At 37.2% G+C, this 25,850-nt stretch overlaps 1 protein-coding gene across 6 annotated transcripts in view; it reads right to left on the bottom strand.

The window, feature by feature from the left end:
• LOC145690581 (inosine triphosphate pyrophosphatase) overlaps positions 1-25,850 on the bottom strand; it is an 89,774-nt gene that overhangs the window by 11,966 nt on the left and 51,958 nt on the right. For all 6 annotated transcript variants that reach the window (XM_081765614.1, XM_081765611.1, XM_081765610.1 and 3 more), the window contains exon 3: positions 14,363-14,513. In XM_081765614.1, coding sequence (XP_081621740.1) covers positions 14,363-14,513 — 151 coding nt within the window. The remainder of the gene's footprint in view (positions 1-14,362; positions 14,514-25,850) is intronic.

The following is a 25,850-nucleotide window of genomic DNA, read 5'->3' as shown; positions in this document are numbered from 1 at the left end:
CCCCTCCCTCCCTTAAATTCAAATAGAAGTTATATTTCCACACAATCCCCCTTGAATTGCAACACACTTAGTCCTGCGTTCCTGCATTTGTATTCCCTCGGAATAGAAGCTTTCCTTTTTGTGTTTACAACGACCCCCACATATTCCATGCAAGATGGATGTTCAGTTTTGGGTGCAGCTAAGACTTTGAGGAGGTAATAACTGGAAGATATGAAGATAGAAAACAAGTTCAAAGCCACAGTCATGTAGTTTGGCCATTGCAACAGCCAAGGAACTAGCAGGCGCACTGCTGGCATTGTAACAAGATATATTTCCTCTTTTCTCAATATTTCCTTCCTTGACTACAGATAACAACTTAAACAAAAGTGAAGAACAGTCATAGCTTAATTCTCAGAAAGAAAGTCCACCAACAAAACACCACTGGATTTCAAAAGATGGACGCAATCATCCTTCCATTTTATGCAAACACATTTGCCTTCTTTGATGTAGAGGACGAGTTCTCTCATTGCTGGACTGTCGTTCTGGTTGGAATTGGTACATCCACGTTTATGAAATGCATTAGTAGATCCACGGTCTACTAATGCAACAGACACATATTTGCCATAAAAACTTTTAGGATCTACCTAAACAGCTGAAAATTCTGCCGCGATAATAGCATACGGGCTTGTTTCTTACCAACGGTTAACAATCAAGGTACCCATCGTGATAATCTCTTGTTCATTCTCAAGACTGTATTTGTCCATGAGCCAGACAACATATTGGTACCATTGGGGGCGGGGGGGGGGGCAAATCCCCCAATACTTTTTGAACAGATATATGATCCAGCGTGTCAAAACTGCTTGGTGGACTTCCGTGCGGCACAGCTTTATGCCAAATATGACGTTATAACCGCTACCAGGTTATAGAAGGATTTTTTGTGGACACTCTGTATATTTCGTAAAGACAGTGATTATTATTTTCGATTTATACTTTATTCTGCAACGCACATAAGTTCTTTCTTGGTGGGAATTGCTTCTTTCCCACACAATTGGACAAAGAAGTCTTTCATCGTTTTTTCATATATATATTTAAAACATTGCTTTTGCTGAGAACATTTCAGTTAGTGACTAACCATTTCAGTGTTTCTCCCTGACTTATTATATGCACAGTCTATATTCTGCAGTTATTTGGAACTGAATTAAGTGCTTTCGTTAATCACTTATGGAAACACTACAATAGATTAGAGAAATACGGGCTGACCAGATGTCCCAGTAGCCAAAGTGGCACCAGCCTCACAATTTTCGTAGTTCGTATCTGTACTTTCTCACGCCAGTGTTATCGCCGTATCTAGTGCATTATAGGCAGTTGACTAAAATTAACATAAATTGTTTTCTATATTCTGTTTGTATGTGCATACAGGTGAGTAACTGAGTGAATTTTGAAATGAACTGCCAACACTTTTCCGTTGATCATTGCAACCCGTAGCTTGAGCTTGGATGCTCAGGGAGTTCGACTCCGGTGTTGTACGCAACCATTACGCCTGTTGCGTTGGTTAAGTTTTGTGAAGGGGCACAAGCTATTTAGCCGGTGAAGGACGATTTCTTACGGCTAGCCCCAACTAGTGAAATCCCAGGTCCGCTGACCTTGTGCGTTTAAAAAGTTATATACGCGCCCACCAATATCAGTATTCCACTGTGGAGATCTTCTTTTCATTACTTTGCTGAAGATTTACCTTTACGCTGCAGGACTGTTCAGCGTAACAACTGGATTCATCGTGGGACGATCCAGACAACTTTTCCCCAGTGCTACCCCCCAAGTGTGTCAAGGGTGTGAGAGAAGAATTTGCAGTGATATCTCAATCGTAATCATATATATATATAAAGGGCTATATTACCCGAAAAGGGCAAAGCGTGATTTCAGCGACTAAAATTGATATATATCCTCAGTGTTCAGTGTTGTATCCATTCCTCTTCGCTATTTCTTTTTCAAAATAGTGTTCTAATAAATAAGTATAGTGTCATTTAATTCAGTGTGTTTTCGTTGTTTGTATGAGTGATGTTTGTGTGCGTTATGGTCTGGATGACCGTCTGATCGTCAGTGAGGTTTTCGAGACGAGACACCCGAACCTCTCGGCGCCTAATGCTCATCTCATTATTGAGACCGACGAGCTTTTTGGGAAACAGTTTGTAACCTTTCTTGGAGAGGTCTTCGTTGTCCTGTCCAGGTAAGTTAAAGTATCAGGAGTATGCTTATTGGTAATACCACGAGCCAAGGACAGCGACTTGACACCCTGGCGGTTACAACGTCATCAATATAGCCGCCTACTGATTTTACTATAGCAATTTTAAACGATTAGAATTGCACTATCGTTCAAGATAGAAATTTAATTCTTGTTTTATTGTCGAGAACATACTCCAGGCCTACATTTTAACACCAAAACTTTTCTGATTGTTGCTACTATTTTGAAATATAGTGCCTGAAAATGGAGAAATGTCATTGTCCCACATTCAATCGCAACCTTTAATGGTGAATAACTATGAAACAGCTATATTTACACAAAACACCATGGAATAAACAAAGTTGTGCATTTTAAGAGCTTTCAAACGACACATAAATCATAACTGTATCTTTACAAATAACGGAAATAATTCATTTTATGAACTGCTAGATGTAGGTTTCTATGAATTTAAATATTAGAAATTTTACTTTGATTTTGATTTGGCTTGAGTTTAACGTCCCAAGGTTATCTCATTGCAGCCAAAGGAGACGTAGAGCTACTGATTATAGTGGAATTCGAACCACTTTTTTCATTGAACTGTATCCCCTCCGGGAATCGAGTCCAGGAGCACGCGCACGAAGAGCAAAGGTATTACCCACTACACCAAGCGGGAGTCCTCCGAAATATTTACGTTGTCTATATGTGGATCTGACTTTTATTATACAATGTGAATGAGACATAGTGATATTGATTTTGGCAGAAACACATGGCCTTCAATATGAACTGGTCATTTACTGCGGTTCTAGGTTTGCATTACCATGTTTACTAGTGTCCTTAGCAATATGATGGGAACGATAGGATAGAGATTTTTAAAAAGGCTTACGGGACTTGGCTGTGAAATTTGGAGTATCAGCAGAGGGTTCTATTCATGCAGTACTGTAGGATAGACATTATAATAGAGGAATTAGACTGCATAAGTTGCTCTACGAAGCCTTGATGAGATTGGCATGGAAAGGCTTTCTTATATGGATGGAAATAAATAACCATATCATCATCATAGATCTTAACAACGCTATCACGCAATTTGAATTACTTCGTGAGAATGTGTGTCATGAGAAGTTACAAGGCATATTAGAAAATGTATCCTATATTCGCATTCTGAATCTCTTCGAGGACTACCAGAAATTTCTTCGAAACGAAAATTGTGATTTATCATTTTGGATGAGCTATATTGATATGTTCGAGATTGTACTTTGCTTAGTTAAAGCTTCCAAAGAAGGAAACTGGTTTCTTCATATTGCTATGATTAAAGAGATGATTCCATGGTGTTTTGCATATTATAGGCAAAATTACTCTAGATATCTATCGGTTTACTACCTTGAAATCACTAGACTGCAAATTGACCATCCGCAGCTGTATGATCACTTCACCAGAGGAGGGTCCTCTGAACAGCTTGGAAGAAGCAATTCTTTTGCAAGGATTCCGGTTGTCTAAGCAATAGAGGGTACAGTTAACACTCAAACCGCCGGTGGAGTTAAGGATATAGCCTTCGTACAGGTGCAGTGGCCAGGTATTACAGAACAGCAGAGTGCTCATGCTTTATGAATCTAAGAATGATGACTGATATAAACAGAGGTGGTTTGTCACATGCTGATCTCAAACCTTCTAGGGCACAAAAGGATGAAAAGAATGTAAGTCACTTCTATGCACAATGAACAGTTGGGGAAATCCTTTTCTCGGTCCAGAAGACTTGTTGTTATTGTCGATTAGCATAGTTGCTAGTACTAAAATTGGAAAAGATTTCCTAAATGCCAAATAGACGGGGACAAATGCTTTCATCAATTTGAAACATGACAGAATGAAACTCAATGAGGCATCCTCGAAATTCTATAACCACCTCAGCAATTAAGGCTTAAGACTTTCAGTTATATGCAAACGTCCAAAAATTGAGAATTTCGAATAAGGATGTTGTTTTGGAAGCTGATAAGCTACTTGGAAATATGAGCTTAGTAACTGGAAAGAGAAAACGACATGAAATTAGTTCTACAACATCCATTAGGACCACTTCCATGGGCTTTAGCTAATTGTGATGGAACCATGAAGAAAACAAACAAGGATACAATTCACAGATATCTTGAGAAAAAAGTATCTGCTGCAGAAAACATACCGAAACCATCAGCTTGTATAATTGATGGATGTGTCTTGTTCACAGGATTAACGGAGAGCAAAAGACTTTTGAAGAGGTGTCAAAGAGTATATTTGCAGCAGCCTTGCTAGCTGGATCAGACAGCGACAGAATTGACGTTGCATTCGATGTATACGATGATAAATCCATAAAGAATGCAGAGAGGACTAATCGAGTGTCCACGTTTAGTTTGCGTACAAAAATATGTCCATTAAAAAAAAATAAAACAGTGGAAAAGGTTACTTATTTGTTCTGCAAGTTTAACAGCACTCATCGCGTTTCTTGTTAAAAACTGGAAATCTCTCACATATCTCCAGAAACTTGATGATAAACAGTTTTTTGTCACATTGAAAAACGAATGCATAAGACTAACTTGTAAAGAAAGTATGACTTGTGAAGATCTTCAGACGTCTCAGAAAGAAGCTGACACCCGAATTCTTCTACACGCAAGTGTTGATCATCCATCTGTGAATATTGTGTCTGATGACACCGATGTTCTTGTTCTCAGCCTTTTCTTCAGTGAACATATTGGTAATGTATTCATAAAGTGTGGCACTAAAAACAGAGAAAAATATATTGATGTGAAACGGGTTGCCTCCTCATTGGGAAAAGATGCATGCAGAAGTCTTGTTGGTTTCCATTCATTCACTCGTTGTAATTTAGTCAGTGTATGGAATTTACATGTAGGATTATGCACCGAATTCACCTATCATCAACGTTAATGAGCTCCGGTACCAACTGTTCAGGCTGAAGAAAGGTTAAATTGAATCTGGGCAGTTGTCACCACGTGTGATTATACTGTACCTTCACGCTAAAGAGCTAATTATCAGGCAGCTATCTGGAAGAGAAGCCTTGAAAAGCATCCCAACATTCTCAATCCAGATGGCCATGAATGGCTATTCGAAGATGGCCAGCTACAAGTTGAGTAAATGAAAGGTCCTCCAACTTCAGATGCAATTTTGAAGTCCCTGGCGTGCAAATGTACCAAACAATGTAGGTCTTCTAGTTGTCAGTGTATTAGCAACAACATGAAATGCACACCTGCCTGTAAATTTTAGACATGCAGAAGAGCATAATATCAACATTCAGGAAGTTGTGGAAGAACACCGGCGCAAGTTTCCGGACGCGAAGAAGCCTCGACGGGGTAAGGTGGGTCAATAATGAACATTGAAAAATGCAGTCGTTACACATTACACAATATTGCATTTTCTTATAGCTTCAAATAAATACCACAATAAGAATATTTTCCATTTTATTGTAGGCAGTGCATTTCGTCTTATTTCACCGATGCGTAATATTGAACAGTAATGATAAATTTCAAGGTATGTGCGGCACGGTTTAAAATTTTCCAACCTTTCTTAAATTGTGCGTGTAGACGGTTTTCATCACAGAGAATAAAATGATGAGGTAAGAGTTTAACATTTCATAAATTATTTTTTAAGGACCACCCTAATTAGTATACATAGAACATAAAAAATTTAATATCCATACATATTTAGTGGTAGAGGTTACAACCGAATTGTATATTCATAACTACAAATCGAATATCGTTAGTTTTTAAAGGATAAATAAAAGGAGAAAAGATTTCATTGAGCAAGTCCACTTTCTGGACGTTTTAAATAATATAATTTGTTTTGCGTTTCCATATTTCGCTGATTAAGCGCCAATGCACACAGTATCTCCTTTTCAGTTTATACATTTCAAGGTAGCACATACTAGATTTGCAGTCATTAAATTATATTATATTCATTTGCAAAAACCACTTAAAATTTCACTATTCAGTTCTGAATGAACTGAATCTTTATTCTTATCACTTAAATATGTGTATAGTCAAAATCAAAATTTATTGAATATGTCAGAATTAGAGTTATACTGATATAACTTAGAAGTACCATGAATTAGCAGAATTACTTATGATCGATGCCTGGGTGGACTTCCCATAGAAACTTGGAACTATATTGCAAACACTGCTTATCGCTGTTGCGAAGCAATCACAGTCACTTAGGTGAATAACACTATTCGAAGTTCGAGATTCATAAGCAACGGAAAAGGAAAATAGGGATACAACTGCATAGGAGAATTCTGGGTTCACAATGTTTATGGACACATTTGGTATTAATCACGATAACCTGCCTCTTCATTATATGCACCATGCAATTAATAAGGTGATACCATAGATGTTAGCTATATACAGGGTGATTCAATAAGAACGTACCAGGCCTATATCGCAGCTAATACTGCACGTAGAGCCTTCAAACAAAAAATTGCATTATCAAATCGTATGTGTAGAATGCAATAAAAATAGTAGCGAGACCAGTGGCGTCTCGTGAATATCTCCAACGGGGGGCAACTTCAAAATTTGAAATGGAAAGTGGTATGACTGTTGGAACCGTTCGAAAGGACATTAAATGTCATGCAACTTTTAGAGGACAAACTTTGTCATATCATTTCCCATTTAGCCGCTAGAGGCGTTGTTGTAGACTTGTATCTGACTACCCGTAGCAGGCCTTTATCTCAGCTAATAATGCACATAGAGCCGTCAAACAAACAATTGAACTACCAAATCGTATGTGTTGAATGCAATAAAAATAGTAGCGACATCAGTGGCGTATCGTGAATATCTCCCACGGGGGTCATCCGCAAAATTTGACATGGAAACAGGGGTTGGTTGTGCCTCCATTGAAACAAGCGCAGAATGGGAGAAACGTCGAGAGGAAACACGTTGGCATATTTCTTCCTCTGTGGCAGCAACAGGATCGCATTACGAGGTCAAAGGCAGATGATGCGAGGGTTTCTGCATACGGAACCAAAGTGAAGAGTAAATACTGGTCTGAAACGAACGGAACGTACAATTCTACATACGCGGAATCGCACCGTGTAAGTGGCGACTACAATGGCGTCAGCAAGAGACCACGAGAAGGGGAGGGTACATACTGTAACAGTAAGCAGAGGTACATTTCCTGCTGTTGAATGAAGCTCTAAATAGGGAACCAATGACATACGCAATAGTTGAAGAGAGTGGTTTCCGTATGGTTGCGACAGAAGCGCAGTGGATGGGGAGAACTATGATGAGGGACAATGTACGATGCTGTAACAAAAACGGAAGAAGAAACTATTGGTTGCAACGAAAAAGACGAACCGAATGTGCTGTTGCCAAAGCATGGAACAAAACATGGGGACAGAAAGCTAAGGGGTTGCAATCAAGCCATTGGAGAAAGATGAGTAAAAAGCTAAAGAATCAGCTTACCTTCTGCGGGGTGTAGTCGACGCCCCCTGGCTTTCACAAATGTTCGAAGTGATGTCTCCGAACAGCAATACAGCGATTTATTCGCTGTACGTAATTGTGAGCAACAGCTTCCAACTCGGACACGTTGATGGTCCAGAATGCGGTCGTAATGCGGTCTTGCATGTTGCGAATTGTAGTTGATCGGTTGATATACACAAGATCCTTAATTCGACCCCCCCAAAAATAGTCCAAGTAAGGTCGGGCGACCGCGGAGGAAACTGTGGATTGGAACTTCTTCCGATCCAGCGTTGCGCAAATAGAACATTTAGCTCTTCCCTACACATGGCGGCATTATGGGCTGGACAGCCATCTAATTGAAACCACAGCGTCTGACGAATATGGAGCGGTAGCGGCTGTATGTGGTGTCGCAAGAAATCACGAAACATTGCACGTGTTAAATGACCAGCAAAAAAGCATGGCCCAATGACCTGAGTCCCTACAATGCCACCCCACACATTAATGCGCCATCGATGTTGCCGATTGACTTCTCTCATCCAGTGAGGGTTCTCCGCTGCCCAGTAATGTGCATTGCGGAGATTCACGTTGCCATCACTCCCGAATGTCGCTTTATCAGTCCATAAAATGAATTGAATGAAATTCGGATGTTCTCTCACGCGATTGACCACTCAGTTGCAGAACAGAAACCGTAAACTACAGTCCGCATCACTTAGTTCTTGATGCAGAGAGGGATGGTACGGGTGAAAATGTGATTTCCACAGAATACGCAGGACACTACCTTGACTGATACCACGATCTCGTGCGATCTGCCGCGAAGATACATGAGGATTTACTGCAATAGCGAAAGTACATCAATGGCAACGTCTTCATTTTGTACGACTCTTCTCCGGACACCATAGCGTCCACGCATGTTGCCTGTCTGCCGCAATCGTGCTGCTAATCTCCGCAGCAGATTGTGGGAAATAGCTTGTCGCTGTGGATAGCGTTCAGCGTATAATAGAGCTGCAGCCCTATAATTTTACCGGCATTCCCCTAAAATCAGGAGCATTTGGAATGCCTCCAAATTCGTATACCGCATGAATGTTATTTATTATCGACAGTTCCTACTACAATCACTCAAACATCAACACAATCAAAAAGGTTTCACTGCTTGTGGTAGTTTCGTATTCGTCCCGTCACAAGTATGTAATGCACAGGAGTAGTAGAACTCAATGCACGACACCTTGTCCAGTACACGGACCACTTTAACTTACTGCAGAGGTTAATCACTCTCAGACTCTACACGCTTGTGTTACCTGTTTTGGCTACAGCATCGCTTCTTTTGTCCTCTGTCTGATATAGCAGTAATCGCCTGTTCGAGGCCGCATAGACTATGTCTTGAGCAAGGTCATGTACGTGTTAGCTACTGGATCTATAAGAGTACCACCACACAATCACTGGCAACGATAAATGAATGTGCTGTTCGAAACAACGATAAACAAACCCCCAACACATGCTCCCGGATTTTGGTGATATTTCATATTGTACGTACGCACACAAGATACATCGCACGTCCACGTCATTGTGGGTCTCGGCTACCCTTGGTTTAGACCCCGAGTTAATCCTGCAAAGGCGTCGGAGGTTATTTGCCAGGGCTTGGTTTGCACATTACCCTTCCCGCATTCGCCTGGTGTGACTGGGGACACCCTCGCACCATCTGACTCACCTAGTAATGCGACCGTGTTGCTGCCACAGAGGAAGAAATATGCCAACGTGTTTCCTCTCGACGTTTCTCCCATTCTGCGCTTGTTTCAATGGAGACACAACCAACCCCTGTTTCCATGTCAAATTTTGCGGATGACCCCCGTGGGAGATATTCACGATACGCCACTGGTGTCGCTACTATTTTTATTGCATTCAACACATACGATTTGGTAGTTCAATTGTTTGTTTGACGGCTCTATGTGCATTATTAGCTTAGATAAAGGCCTGCTACGGGTAGTCAGATACAAGTCTACAACAACGCCTCTAGCGGCTAAATGGGAAATGATATGACAAAGTTTGTCCTCTAAAAGTTGCATGACATTTAATGTCCTTTCGAACGGTTCTAACAGTTATACCACTTTCCATTTCAAATTTTGAAGTTGCCCCCCCGTTGGAGGTATTCACGAGACGCCACTGGTCTCGCTACTATTTTTATTGTATTCTACACATACGATTTGGTAATGCAATTTTTTGTTTGAAGGCTCTACGTGCAGTATTAGATGCGATATAGGCCTGCTACGTTCTTATTGAATTACCCTGTATATAGGTTGAATTACAGCCAAAGATAAAAGGATATTTAAGTGCACGGCGTTATACTCTACATCTAAATTTTATCTTTTGTCGAATTCATGAAAACTATAGCAACGAACATATTTGGTTCTATCGCAACTGATCGGGGAAAGCAATGAAACCCTTCATCTGCATCAAAACGATGTATCTTAATATCATACTATACTCTCCAATATAAAACGTACATTTGTTACATATTTATAATTCAACACACACATATTTACTCATCTTTTACAATTTGCAGCTAACTCTCCCGCTTACTATAATCTCAAAGTTGCGCATTTATATATCACATACGACAAAGAAACACGACAAATGAAATGAGTAATCGCATGAAACCACAAAAACATGTTTATATTTTACTTAATCCTTAATGATTCAAAACAGTAGGTATTAAGAGTAACAGGCAGGCATGACCGCGAAATATTATACACTGTGCAAAGTAATAATAAGTAAGCAGTGCAAATCGATTTATAGTATTAAAAATTTCGCAGTTTTCAGTACAGAACAAATTTAAAAGAATTTAGCAATAAGTTCGTGGGCCCACGCACACATGATCAGTAGGTATTCATTTATAATGTGGTATTGAAACAAAATTGAACGCAATGATCGCGACGATGGTGGTGGCCGAAATATGTCATATTGATATGCCAAGGTTGAAAAATTGTGTAAAGTATTTTATCCACCAGACAATCGTCCACGACTACAGTGGGTTAAACTAGCGATGGTAAACTGTCCCTTGATATACGACAAAGATATATATATATATATATATATATATATATATATATATATATATATATATATATATATATATATATATATAACCCCACGAATTATAACTTACAACATCTCGTACAAATCCAAACAAATATCTAGATAATATCTCTAAGTTTGTATCAGTTACGCTAAATGGTTATGGAAATCGTCAAATTGAACGGGGGGGGGGCAAGTTGAAAATAAAAAATCTTAGAGGAGGAATAGAAAGACAGCTAGAGAAGAAAATAAAAAAGGACGTAAGTGCATAGAAGAAGGTAAGATAGAATATTAGATACAACAAGAACGGTAGTCGAATCGAATATATATATATATATATATATGCGACCAATCGTCGAAACACTTGTTGACAAGAAGCAAGTCTGTGCCTTGTAAGTAAATACCTCACAAAGCATTCCTTGTGAGTTTTTTACCTAGTAACCGTTTCCGGCTTAAACCAAGGTATAGTGAAAAAAAAAAGGGGAGGCAAAATAACATTGCCTTAAATTTAGAAATTTCTATTTTAAAAAAATCCGACTCCTTGAAAACTAAGGAGAAAAGATTAAATTAGGATATGGAGAGAAATAATTTAAAAGTCAGTAAGTAAGGAGATATCCAAAACGGGGGAACTAAAATAATAAAAAAAAATAAAGAAATTTTGCAATAGAAAGTTGGTATAAGCCAAATATTGCCAGTCACTCCCAGTCCGCAAGACTCGTGAAGTCTTGAGGTGCCCATTAATTTCAATTACTGTATCTTTAGAAGTAAAGGAAATGAAGATTCATAGGAACATGGGACTTTCGGCAACTTTTACCGTAGTAAACATATTATTCACCTTTATCCATCCCGTCACCTATGTCAGCAGTAACTGACTTAAAATTGTAAGGTAATATTGAAGAAAAAAAGTTTAACAGCACACTAGTACTATCACGAGTCAAATGTTAAGGGGACATGTATACTTTAACTGCACAGCCAATTCACTAACTAGAGTATACGTTTTGTAATTTCCTTTAAAGTGTACGAAAATATGTAATAAACAAACACTACTCACATCGTCAGACCGAGTATACCGTTCATGCATACAAACATTCACAGATTAGGTTCGCTTGAGTCACTAAAATGCGTAAATGGGGAAAAACTTTATGAAAATTTACGAAAAACTAGTCGTTTCCAGCAACACTATTCCTTTCATCACTCGACCGATTCATTTCACTCGCGATGCTTTCATCTCAATTTAAATAATTACGATCACGCAGACAAGTTACCAGATGTAAACAGCCAACAATGTATACAACGTTCCCTTCCGTACGAATTTTTCAATGTCAGGACCACTGCTCAAACATTTACTATTATTCAAAAACAGTCACACAACTGTTTTTAAATCATGACCCTAACCAGTGGCAAAAGAGTAAACTGGGCTCACATCTACTACAAGGTGTCTTATTATTCAACTACACTTAGTATATTTTCATATATAATTACTTATTTATATTTATTTATTTACGTTTCATATCAAAGACTCATAATCAACACACCCGATTCTTAAATATACCCAAAAACTGCCTAATAGCAGTTACATTCTATACCTTCAAATCAATACGCCACTATAAATAAATATTTAAGCTACTGGTTATAACCGTTATATTCACAAGACGCGTTAATTTCCTGAGGTTGCATTTAATTACCAACCACAACGCTTGAAATTCGCGCGGCGGGATTACAAAGCGAATAAAAAATTGTAAAAATCAGATCAAACCAGATTTTAGCAGGATATGGAACTCTCATCCGGACGAAGGAGGTCCAAAGTGTCCTACCAAATATCGGATTGGTGAAAAAATTCAGAAAATTCTTTCCAAGTACTGGACTATGAATTACCTTGAAATAATAATGCATATTTTACAATTATCCAAATAACGTGTTCATACACAAAACGTTACGGAGAAAAATAATATATAAATAAAAGTAATTGCCGCCTGGAAGGGAACTGGAGGAGATATTTCTTCTCTAGTAAAGCGGGGCAAAAGGCCGCACTTAATGTTCAGTATGCTATTGCTGCTATACCAAAAACAATATTGAGATGATTCATAATTGTTATTTTTTCTCGAAAGCCATGTGAAATGAATCTTTTTATAAAGCATATATAAATAACAATGAAATTTAATCATTGAAAATATTAAATGGAAGGAATAAATTACTGTCAAATATTGTAATTTAAGTCTGAAAAATTTGTAGAATTATTGTAATATAATTTGATTGTCTAATAAAAAAGTATTTTCTGAAAGCCTATATTTTTTAATTATTCTGAAACTTCTAAATTAATTATATTTCGACAAAAACAAAAACGGATTTTGTACGTTAACTGAGAAGCGTTAAAGTATGGTTGAAAATAATTCGGACCGGAAAAAAAGTTCATAGTACCTCAGCTGTAACTGAATAGCGGAGAGGGAATATCCTTATATCGAGTGAAATGTCACTGCACTGTGCACTGAATCCAAAGCCATTTGCTACCGGCTGATAGGCATCTCACTCACCCCTCTTCTGTTTCTCGCCAGTGTCGCCAAAAAACCGAAACTGGGTCACCTATATAATTTCCGTGTAGTGTGAAACTGTATATGCAACAAATTTTAACAAATTGTAATAATTTCCTAGTTACTTGTGGTGATGAACATATTTCTTTCAAACTGACGTTTTTCTGCATATGTAGTACTTTTCCACATTTCAGCACTATCTCCTCCGGGGTATATGAACTGAAGGCTTCCTAGTTTTATTCAATTTTGTCTCTAGCACCTGTAAATAGCAGACCAACCTGCTTTATCGATTTCTTTTAGATAAAACTAATGAATTGATTCTCCTTGTGGATATGAACCTATCAATTCGAATTCAATCTTCATTGGTAAGAGTCTCTCGTTTTCTAACACGAGTGTAATGTACATCTTCCAATGGTATGTCGGGCATCTTCACAATTTATCACTTACTATATACTTCCTCACATAGAGTACAGACACTAGATGCTTGTTCAACAGTAAGCAGCTTTTGCCTTGCTATTGTAAATGCACAGGATTCGATAGTGAACTAGGAAGATTACTCGAAGCGCACTGAAATGCAGATGTTCACCAAGTGGGCTTAATCTAGCTACTCTCGCTTACGAGTGTTTCAATGCAACTGATAACACCTAATAAATGTAAAATAGTTTGCAAATACATCGATTTTTGACAAGGAACAGACTAACTTATGGTAATATACACGTGAACGACTAAAACAAGATAATATTACAAATTTCGAAGAAATACGCGAGGTGCTTCTTGTTTTCAATTTTCTTTAGTAGAGCAACACTAATCAACACAAATAAGTAACTTTTCCTAATATTCTTTAACGTAAATTACTATTGACAGGTAAAAATATGACTGCTTCCAAACTTTTGGACAGCACAATTGTACAGTTGTACAGTCTAAGAGATCTAAATTGGCTGAGGTCCGATCAAAAGAATATGTGTGTGTGAATAGACTAGGAAAGGCTAAATAGCGTAATGGTTAAGGCATTGTCACGATTAAGCTGATGGGTTTGCTTACCGGTCTAGTAGCACATGTTCAACCTTTGAGCCATATTAAAATGTAATTAATTACGAACAAATTACAAGAACTGTTTTACTATTAAAGCTTATAAATACCTGGTAAGCCTTTTAAAGCATTGAAGCAAAGACTTGTATCTTCAATAATAACAGGTCCTTTTACAAGTCGTGCAGCTTCCTTACATTTCATGTTGCAAATATAGTCGATTTCACCTTGGTATTCTGGCAAATCAATCTTCCGATTTATAAGCTGAAAGCAAATAAATCTAGTTATAAAGATAGCAAATATGTTAGACAAATCGTGGAAAAAACGTTTCAGTAAATTTATATTAATTATCACAGAGAAATAGACCTAAAAATACTATCACATCTATTGCTTCAAGCTTTTAGAATACGTTGAGTGTTCTTCATGTATTTCGGGCTCGAAATATGAGAACTTAGTGTGTGGCCAATTAAAAGAAATCTACTACTGCGTGCTTTAAAAAAACATGCAACCTTAGGAGAGATCTCATGAATTGTTTTTGTTTCTTTACACGTGCTGAATAATTTGGCAGCCATGGACTATACGTTGCAACAGTGTAATTCATTGTGACAGAGTACATCCACATCAGCAGTTATGTTTTGGCTTAGAGGACCTACATAGAGACATAAGGCATAGATGCTCCAAACAAATCCTCCATCAAGTGGCTATACAACAAGTTCTGGAGATAGATAGTGTAGTGGACACCAAGAAACGGTCAACGAAGATTGTCAGCAGTTGATCGATGTGCTCGTTTCATATGTTGTGATTAAAATAAAGAATTAAAAAAAAAAAATCAGTGCTACGACTGTAGAGCCAGTTCGGGCTTTCCATTGGGAGTACACGCACGGTTTTGCGCGAGTACTTAAAATTGTACCTCTACAAAGTTAGCGCTCCAGCAACTGATGCCTGAAGACATGGATGCTCAAAAGACTATTGTTGTTGGTTTATGGAATCTCTAACGCCACAAGAGAAGGATCTTCATGATGGATATAGTGGACTAATGACACATGGCTCATCTGAATGGATACCCTATTGCCCAAAATCCCTGGGTATGGGGGCCAGTGACAACCCGTAAATGCATTCACAGAAAATTGGCATTTGGCATGTCATATCCCCTAGATTCGTTTTCATTACTTTCTTTGAACAGACAGTGGCCTTCAACGGTATGTGACAATGGTTAGAGAATTTGTTGTGACGTTGTCAGCCGAAAAGCTGGAACGAATATAGCCCCAACAAGAACTCATCTGCATAGTAATGCGAAACTGAAAAAACAATATCCATTGTTGCTGTGTTGGTAACATATCCGATAACACTGAAAAGGCTCTCAACAACAAGGTTTATCGTGTCCACTTGTATGAGGAACAAAACGGCAGTCATTTCCAGCACTTAATGTAGAAAACTTACAAAATAATGGGAAATGTTTTCCCATAAAGTTGTGTAACTTCTTGAATACCCTGCACTTAAGAACACTCGGAGATGTAAGTCGAATATTGTTTAACGAAAATCGTTGAATATATCTTTCAAATAGAGTGAGTTGACTTGGAATTTAGAATTCCGTCCAGCACCGAGTTTATATGAGATATGCACCTAGAGCTTAACGTGCGATGCGAACCATAAGGTCCACCGGGAAACGAACCCGGGTATCACGCTAATCATATAGAAAAGATGGAGTCATTTTAATTTGGAGAAAGGTAAATTTAGCCTTTAATTCTTCGTAGATTTTAATCCCAAGCTGTGAGGATGATTGGAATCCCGGAAAGAAACTACTCAGTGTGTTTTTACTATAATCGAACAATTTTTTACATTGTTTATACTAAAAAATTGTCTTGGATATATACGTTACAACATGGGGTTATTCTTGATGAATTACTGGGGCCGCGGTGGCTCAGTAGTAAGCGTTCATCTTTAGTGTGTAGGGTCCTTAGTTCGATCTCAGCTCGCGTCAAGTGGGCTTTATAGTGGACAAACACCGCGGGCATGAGTTTTCTCGGGGTTCTTTCTTTATTCCATTTATTCTCATCATCACCACCTCCGTTAGTCTACACAGCATAATCGTGTGACGGAAAACTAAAATATTTCATTTGATGATTTACAATTTTATTTGATAAGTTTCACGATAATTCTCGTAGAGCAGACTGACGGACAGACACACAAATGCCGATCAAGTCGAATGGTAAAAGCTTCGCTACGCTCTCTACAATAATTAAGAACTAAACAAAACAACAATGAGAAGAGAAGTGGGGAAAATGAGTTATTACCTATATTCAACGCTGTCATCAAAAGAAAACTTCAATCAGGATGGGTGGCCAATGGATTATAACCCGGTTACTCCAGAGTTTGAAGGAAAAATACTAACCGTTTGTCTGCTCCCGCTCGGTCTACACCGTTCGCAACGTATCGCCCTGAGCCTTATTTGTAGGCACCATTCTATCATTTGATTTTTGGCGCTGAAGAAAACCCATGATCCTGATTGCATTATCCTTGAACCGAACCTAGGAGTCCTTATTAAAGAAACTAATATAATCACTAATCCAAGGATCGATGTAAGTCAAGAATCTATACAATACTGAGATAATTTTTGGTCTCTATACCACGCCTTTAAATGTAAATAGAAACGTAACTTCAAAATAAAATACTGTAATTTCAAAAAATTATTGAAAATTATATTCGACAATAAGTTATAATAAATTTATTTGTGCATTATTTTTGGTGTGCCCAACTCAGACAATTTAATCATTTTGTCTTGAAGGCTGCTACTTCTTCACGCATAGCGTCACTAATCGTTGTATGTTCCCATAACGGATATATCAGCAGCAAAGCAGACGATAGCAGTCGACGGCCTTGGCCGTCGCCAGCAGCCAGTCACAGTCCTACTTGTACTTACGTCAATCTGGTAGGAGAGACTCACGTGAACAGCAGGGACAAAGGAGATGCATGATGTAATCAGCACTGGGCGCAGTGATGTCAGATTGAGGGAAATTTCCCACGGACGTAGGAAAATGGAGATAATTTTCAAAGTGTGGGAAAATATGCGAAAATAGAACGAAAACGTGGGAAATTTCAACATTCGTCTTAAATAGTTTCTTTAGTGGTCAAGTCAAGCGAATAAAATTTCTTATATTCAGAGAGCAGGAAATATAATGGGTTTTCTAGCAATAATATTTTAAAGAATCACACTCCTCACGGGTTAAGGAGAAATAGTTTTATTTCCCTCTGTACAATATGTTGAAAATGTCTCCTTTTGCTGCAAAAAATTAAGCCAATATAACCCTATTACAGTATTACATTCACCTCAGAATATTTATAGCACATTGTTGGGTTGTGATAAGTAAACGTAAATCAAAGAAAGAACCGCACCAACCGTTGCGATTTCACATCAACTACAATAAGAGTAAGATCACATCAACTACAATAAGAGTAAGACAGATGAGAAAAAGCATGTCAACACTCAAGAGTTATACGATTCACGCAGTCTTTTTCTTCTTCCACAATATATATAAACAAATCTGTCAACACTCGAGAAAATTCAACTCACAGACATCTAATTTAAGGAGTAGACCTCCAGTCCCTATATCGAAAGCATTATGTAGGAGGAAGCCAAAGCTGGAGTAGGGTAGGCGGAGTTTAAACTATACTATATTCACCTACTGCTTTCCAATTCAATTACCGTTTGTATGATTATTGTTATGTGTAAATGTTAAGTAACGTACTGCACTTAATATTTTCTTTCGTTAGATTATTTGTATTATTGCGGTGAGGGCAGGATGTGGCATTCCGTCCATACGTATTAAAAATATTTGTGCGTCTTGTTTGAAACTGAGCGTCATATAAAATATCGTCATTTGGATTTCATTAGGCACGAGGCTTAAGACGTAATAGGATTCTGGCAGTGCTTTGTCTGGATTACGAACATTTTCGATTGTGTGCAATGTGTGGTGGTGTAGCGCTGTGTTCAGTAAAATGAGTAAAATACTAGGAACGCCAAAAAAGAAAAGGAAGATTCGCGGAGAACTTTCATCGAAGAGAAAGGGGAACAAAGCAGAAAGAAAAAATTTCAAGAGGACTGGCTAAATGATCCAGATTTTAAAGGCTGGTTAAAACGAGTGCCGGGTAATGACTGTAAACAGTGGATATGTGCAGAAAAAATAAGAGACACTAAAGATACTCCTACGTCCTCAACGAAAGTAAAAGAAGCTGAGATAAAACTAGCCGCTTTCTTCGCTGAGCACAACGTAGCGTTCCAAATAGTTGAGCATCTAGTTCCCGTTGTTCAAGATATTTTACAAAGATTCTACAATTGCTCAGGAACTAAAATTAAAACGAACGAAATGTACGAGTTTGATCAAGAATGTTGTTGCTCAGGTTGAACAGATGAATTTGTGAACGGTATCAAAGATACCGCTTTCTCCATTTTAGTTGACGAAAGTACAGATATTGGATTAAAAAAGTTTCTTTGTGTTCTTGTGCGCTATATTTCACCGATAACAGGGAGAGTAAAAACTCAGCTCTTGGAGCTGGTAAATCTAGATTCACGAGACTGTTCGGCAGAAAACATATATACCGCCCTTAAAGAATGCCTTATTTCTAAGGATATACCCTTAAATAATATAGTCGGATTTGCTTGTGATGGAGCCAGTGTTATGGTGGGGGCCAGAGACTCTTTTATTTCGCGCCTTAAAAAGGATTCGAGTGACCTAATTTCCATGGGATGCATCTGTCACTCTGCAGCTTTAATCGCTAGCAAAGCCTGCGAGAAACTCCCGCGGGTACCGGAAGAACTCGTAAGGAATATTTCCTCCTATTTGTCATGCAGTTCAAACCGAAATGCACAATTTCACGAAATTCAAGAATTTTTGAACACGGAAAGGAAAAAAATTCTCAAGCCTGCCCTTACGAGATGGTTAGCAATGCATGCGTGCGTGTGTCGTATTCTTGAAAATTGGGAGGCGCTCTAAAGTTTTTTTTTCAATTAGCAGTCTTCGAAGATAAATTGAAAAGTGCAGAAATGATATTGACAGAACTTAACAATCTATTCACAAAGACATATATGTTTTTCCTCAAATATGTGTTGAGGTACCTTAATACTTTTAATGTACTTTTTCAAGGTCGGAAAATACTTATTTATATCTTAACCGAATCTTCTGTGCGTCTTCTGAAGGAGATAGGGTAGAACTTTTTAGTGTCAAGTGCTTTACAAGATATAGAGACAGTGAATGCTTCATGTCCCAGAAACTTTCTTCCCTTGTCCGAAGTGTGCCTTGGCCTGGACGCTGAGAATTTGTTAAGTGAGTTACCAATTTCCGGGGCAGAAGAAGTGCGAGAGATGTTTGGAATTTTATGTTAGTGCTGATAAATTCAACGACGCTTACCAGTGAATCAACCTCTCCTTCGTGAGCTAAGGTTTCTGTCTTCCTCTGTAGCCTTAGAAGTAAATTCTATAAATGAGCTAAAAGAGCTTACACATTTAGCCAAACATTTCAGTAAGCGTATTGGCGAAAACGATTTGTTTATTGAATGGAGGGTTCTGCCACACTTCTTTAATGCCAACGAAAAAAGTAATTTAATGGCTATGGAATTGGATATCATGTGGGATTTCATTTCAAAAACGAAAGATTTTAATGATGAACTTAAGTTTCCCAACTTAGGCAAGCTTGCAAGGCTTGTACTCACATTGCCCCACTCAAATGCTGAACGGAAAGAATTTTCTCCATTGTGAATGACGTGAAAAAAAAAGAGGAACAGAATTGGAGATGGTGCTCTTAATGCGTGGCAGTAGTGAGATCAGCTTTTCAGGCGAAGAACATAGATTGTTCTTCCTTCAAGGTCAGCAGCGCTCATCTTTCTCTCCACAACTCCGATGATTTGTACGACTAATGATGCTGAAGGCCCTTCTGCACCCCCTATTCTGATGTCCCTGTGGTGAGTTAATATTATTGTTAATTTTTGTCCGATTTCTTCAGTATGTGAAACTTTGATTTGTGTTGTTGTTGTTTATAATTTCATTAATCTAATGGCTTATATACTGAATTAGAAATATGATATTTTGCATCAACCAATGAAGCCGCTGTTTGTTGCAAATCCAGGTTTATCAGCACATGATAGTTTTAAACTTCGATTTGCGCAGAACAATGGTTTAATTAGTTAATGCAAACCATCCTCGTATTAATTGCTAATATTTAGTCTGTAAACTTTTCTTTCTGTTAGTGAAGAGGGTTTTGTAGAAACCCATGTTAACTCGGTAATTGAAAGTTATAAAATTGATAAAAGAAATATTGTGGGAAAAATCAGGCAGATGTGGGAAATTTTCATAATTGATGTGGGAAATTCAATTCTAGGCATCTGGCAACACTGACTGGGCGCCGAGAACTACGATCAACGACAAGCACTGTACATCAGCTGCTGAGGACAATTCATACTAACTTTTGTAATTCTGTTTATCAACTTGTATTTACAAGCTAACGTCATCCATATTTCTTATCGTGAACATGAAAGCACAGTAGTGATTAGTCACAATGGCGGCAAGTGTAGTTGGTCGACCCGTAGCTCCTGAAGAAAAGCAAGGTATTAGCGTGGAACTGTGTAAAAAATGTAAATACAACATTGAATCTACTACATTAAATGTTTGTGAAGCATGCAATATAAAGATTCAAAACAAAAATACAATAGTAACACGATCAAGATCGAAAAACATTCAGACGAATTCATGTGCTTTGCAAACAAATGACGATCGAGTGGAAAATGACACAGTAAAGGGAAAGTGTTTTAGTTGCGTTCGGACAGAACATGAGGTTTCGTCTTTGAAAGAAACGGTGCATATTTTGCTTAGTGATGTAAATACATTAAAAAGTAAGATTCATGACGTCAAGGAACAACAGGAAGGAAGTGTGATTAAAAGTGATGAAGTGCAAGTGCAAGTGCAAGGAGAAAACATGAGTTCAAGTATGGTAAAAGCGAACCATTGTGGCGGCAATGTAGATGCTGATAGCTTGGTACAAATAATAAACGTATTACAGAATGACATAAAGTCCCTAAAATCAGAAAACGAGGCATTGCAGCAAAAAATAAAGACAGTAGAATCAGATGTTGTAACTCAAAGGAATTCCAACCAGTGGCAGAAAGTAAGTTACAATAGACCTAGAAAATATTCTGATGTGGTTTCAAGTAGTTCAGTTGTATGTGTAAACAGATATAGTGTGCTAGAAAACGTCGAAAGTGAAGTGGATATGAGGTCAAATGTAAATCAGGCAGAAAACTCACAAAAGAAGACAAGTGTAAGAATGCCCATAAACAAAGGACAAACTATAAAGCAATCTCAAGTGCGCAAAGCTTCAATCAATAAGATTGGTACAAGAAGAAAGCTCCAGACAGAGTCGCAAGTGTACATATATGGTGATAGTCATGGTCGAGGACTGTCTATGAAAGTGAGCGATAATTCTAAACACAAGTTGGCAGTACAAGGGAACATCAGGCCTGGAGCGAAAAGTGTTGATGTGTTATCTGGCATCAATCCGAACAATGTAAATAAAGAAGGTAATTGTGTAGTATTAAGTGGAACAAATGATGTGGCTAGGAATGAAGGTTGTGAGGCTGTGAGTAGGATTAGAAATAAACTAGCTGTTTTGAATAAATGTAAGTTAATAGTAGTAAACATTCCTTACCGGTACGACCTTATTAAAGAGTCGTGTGTTAATAAAGCTGTACAAGCCACTAACTTGAAACTAAAAGCAGTATGTAATCAATTCACGAATGTTGATATGGTGGATATCAGTAAGTTTGGTAGGGAAATGTATACTCAACACGGTAAGCATCTGAATCAAGCAGGGAAGGATCTATTAAGTATAAAGATCTGTGAAATAATTAATAAGAGCATAGCCACTACATTAGAAAGTAAAAAGGCAATAGCGATGCCTTGGTCTGTACAGGAAAACCCAACTCACCCGACTCCATGAATGAATTTAAAATTCCGTGGGGCCGGGTGAAAACTTCAAACCTAACAAAGTCGCTTAAATTAATGATATAAGTAGAAATGTAACTGTTAATAAACGTTCAAATGTACAAGGTAATATGAGTCAGGGAGTAGAATCGATTTCAGTCAATGCTGTCCACTTAGCCCAACTATCTAATAAAGCTGACGATACACACTCAGTGACCAGCAATGCTCTTAAACTATGCTTTCTTAATGTACAAGGGTTGAAGGACAAATCACTCCTTATTTCAGATTTTGCCTACGAAAATGATTTACATATTTTCTGTGTGAGTGAACATTGGAGTGCAGGCAGTGAACTCCAATACAATATAGATGGTTTTTCTATGGCAAATAGTTACAGCAGGAGTATATACATACATGGTGGGGTCGCTATCTATGTTAATAGCCAAATAGAATATCGTCAATTAGATATAACTTTTCTCAATATTGAACGTGAATTTGAATCAACTGCAATTTTTCTGGATCAGTACAAGTTAATAATTGTATCTGTTTATAGAACTCCTGATAGTAATCCAAATATTTTTTTAGAAAAATTGGAGAAGTTATTGGCATTTCTCAGCAACTGGCATAATTATGAGATAGTAATAAGGGGCGATGTAAATGCACATTTTGATGTGACTACTGACAAACGAACTGTCCATGAGTTACTTAATCTACTCAGACAACATAATCTTCAAGTGGTTAATCGTAAACCGACTAGAGGCACAGCGTGCTTAGATAATGCATTTACCAATGTAAAAACGGAATATGTAACCAGTAATGTATGTCAATTTCCTTTCTCAGATCATGATGCCCTGCTAGTCAATCTAAGTACAACAAAAGTAGAATCCTGCAACTTTAGTTTTCCCACCACCGAACTTATAACAACTAGGCCCATCACAGAAACTAATTTGCAAAGTTTCATTCAATAATTATCGTGTATAAACTGGGAAGTAAACATTAAGTATGATAATTTAAATGCCAGCGATACATTTGATCTTTTTTTAACGAAGTTTCTAAATATTTTTGATATGTGTGTGCCTAAAAGGGTGGTCCGATATAATTCATCAAAGAAAACAAAGTTAGGTAAAAGAGCGTGGTATACCCCAGAACTCTCTGTCATGAAAGCTAAAGTAATGTAGTATTATAATATACATAAGAATAAAATGACTAGTGAATCCAGTGATATTTATAAGTCTCAAAGGAGTAAATATAAATCTGCAATAAAGGTAGCGAAAGCAACATACAATGAAAATTGCATTGAATTATCATCAAATAAATGCAAAACTGCATGGAAGATAATCAACAAGGTAAGCAATAGTAATAGTAATAACAACAATAATGTTACACTGTCGCCTGATACTTTTAACACGTATTTTGTTACTTCCGTAGAGGAAATCAAGGAAAACAATGCAGATACTAATGTAAATATGTATCAGTATTTAAGTCAACATAGTCCATTTAATAGTTCTTTTGTTATTAACCATGTTAGCCCTGATGATGTCATAAAAGTAGTTAAAAAAATGAAAACTTCGGACAGTAAGGATATATTTGACATAACGACCAACCTTATAAAAGCTATCATTAATCACATTGCGCAACCCCTTGCAATATGCTTCAATAAATGTTTCTCTCAAGGTATTTTTCCTAAAGCACTTAAAATAGCAAAAGCTATTCCTATATACAAAACGGGAGATCGATCGTGTTCATCTAATTACCGTCCAATATCCCTTATTCCAGTTTTTTCTAAAATTATGGAAACTATTGTTAAAGATCAGCTATATAAATATATGACTGAGCAAAACATAATTCTAGGAGCTCAATTTGGATTCAGATCTGGGAAATCCACAATTGATGCAGTAGAATCACTAACGAAAAAAATATATGAAGTTTTTGAAAATAAGGGTTTTGCTCTAGCTACATTCTGCGATTTAAGTAAAGCATTTGATTGTGTAGATCATAAAATTCTATGTGATAAGTTAGCGTATTACGGATTCCACAGTAGCAGTTTAAACTTTGTAAAATCCTATTTAAAGGAACGTAAACAGATAGTCAGTGTTAACAACATGCATTCAAACATCTTAGAATTGAAATATGGGGTACCGCAGGGTTCTGTTCTGGGTCCGGTACTATTTTTAATAATGATAAATGATTTGCCTCTAAATACTAATACTACATCAATTCTATACGCGGATGACACTACCCTACTTAACATAAATACAAGCTTTGAAGAAGTGTATATAGAAGCTCAAGCTGCATTAAGAGAGGCAGCGACCTGGTTTAAAAGAAATGGTTTTGTGCTAAATCAAGATAAAACAAAAAAGTAACCTTTAGTCTCAATCACTGCAATGATAGAGGAAACTATGATGTATCTGAGGTTAAATTTCTTGGTATACGTATAGACAGCCAACTAACCTGGAAACAACATGTCAAATATGTATGTACAAAGCTCTCCCGAGTGCTCTTTCTGTTAAGAAAATTGAAAGATACAGTTCTTTATGAGTATCTGAGGAATTCATATTTTGCATTTTTTCACAGCATAATTGGATGGGATTTTGCTTTGGGGTAACAGTAGCCAAGCACATGATGTTCTAGTTTTGCAAAAGAAAGCCATCAGGATTATTGTTGGAACACATGATAAAGAACATTGCAAACCACTATTTATCAGGCTTAAGATAATGACAGTAGTTAATGTATATATTTATCAAGTGCTACTTTACACTAAGCAAAACCTGGCAAATATGACACTCAGAGATGAAGTACATACATATAATACTAGATTGTGTAAGAAAATTGATATACCCTTCACTAGATTATCGAAGATCAAAAATAGTTATTTAGTTATAGGACCAAAGCTATTTAATAAACTAACATCCTCCATACAACAGCTGCCATTTAAGGTTTTTAAGAAAAAGTTATATGACTGGTTAATAACGAATCCATTTTACTCGATTCAAGAGTTTAGTGAATGTCAAGTCATTGTGTCCTACTTTGCAGTATCACTTTATTTCAAATATTATTAGGTTGATCATAATAATATTAACCAATAACTGATTGTCTGTATGTAATGATTATTATATATATATATATATATATATATATATATATATATATATATATCTGTATCTATATGTATATTTCATTCGGACGTTGTCTATTGCTTGTAAAGCTCAATAAAATATTCTATTCTATTCTATTATCATTAGAATTTTGTCCGTGTCACTTGTAGAAACGTAAGTATAGTGATAAATGCTAAATATAACATTCCTTTTATGAGTACCATTGGCGTTATTCTGACTAGGAAATTATCACCTCGTGTGTTTCCATTGTGTTATGCATGGTGCAATATATTGATACAAATGAATTATTATTTTATGTTCTCTTTCAGTTCAAATGTGCTGAAGTTTTATCCTATCCATAAGATTAAGGTTGTTGTTTGAATCTTTGGGTACGTGTTGTTAGCGGTGAAAGAAGCTATTACTCTAGTGATAACTTGTTTCGTCGTTAATGCTCGGGCAGAATATTCGACCAATGACTATGTAATGTAATGCTTGCTCTATTTGGATTTCCATCCTATAGGGTAAACATGAAATGCTAAC

The sequence above is a fragment of the Thermobia domestica genome, chromosome 7 (assembly GCF_964235325.1).
Source record: "Thermobia domestica chromosome 7, izTheDome1.hap1.1, whole genome shotgun sequence".
Lineage (NCBI taxonomy): Eukaryota > Metazoa > Arthropoda > Insecta > Zygentoma > Lepismatidae > Thermobia > Thermobia domestica.
Note: the sequence above shows the minus strand (reverse complement) of the source record. Positions and strands in the feature narration are given on the sequence as shown.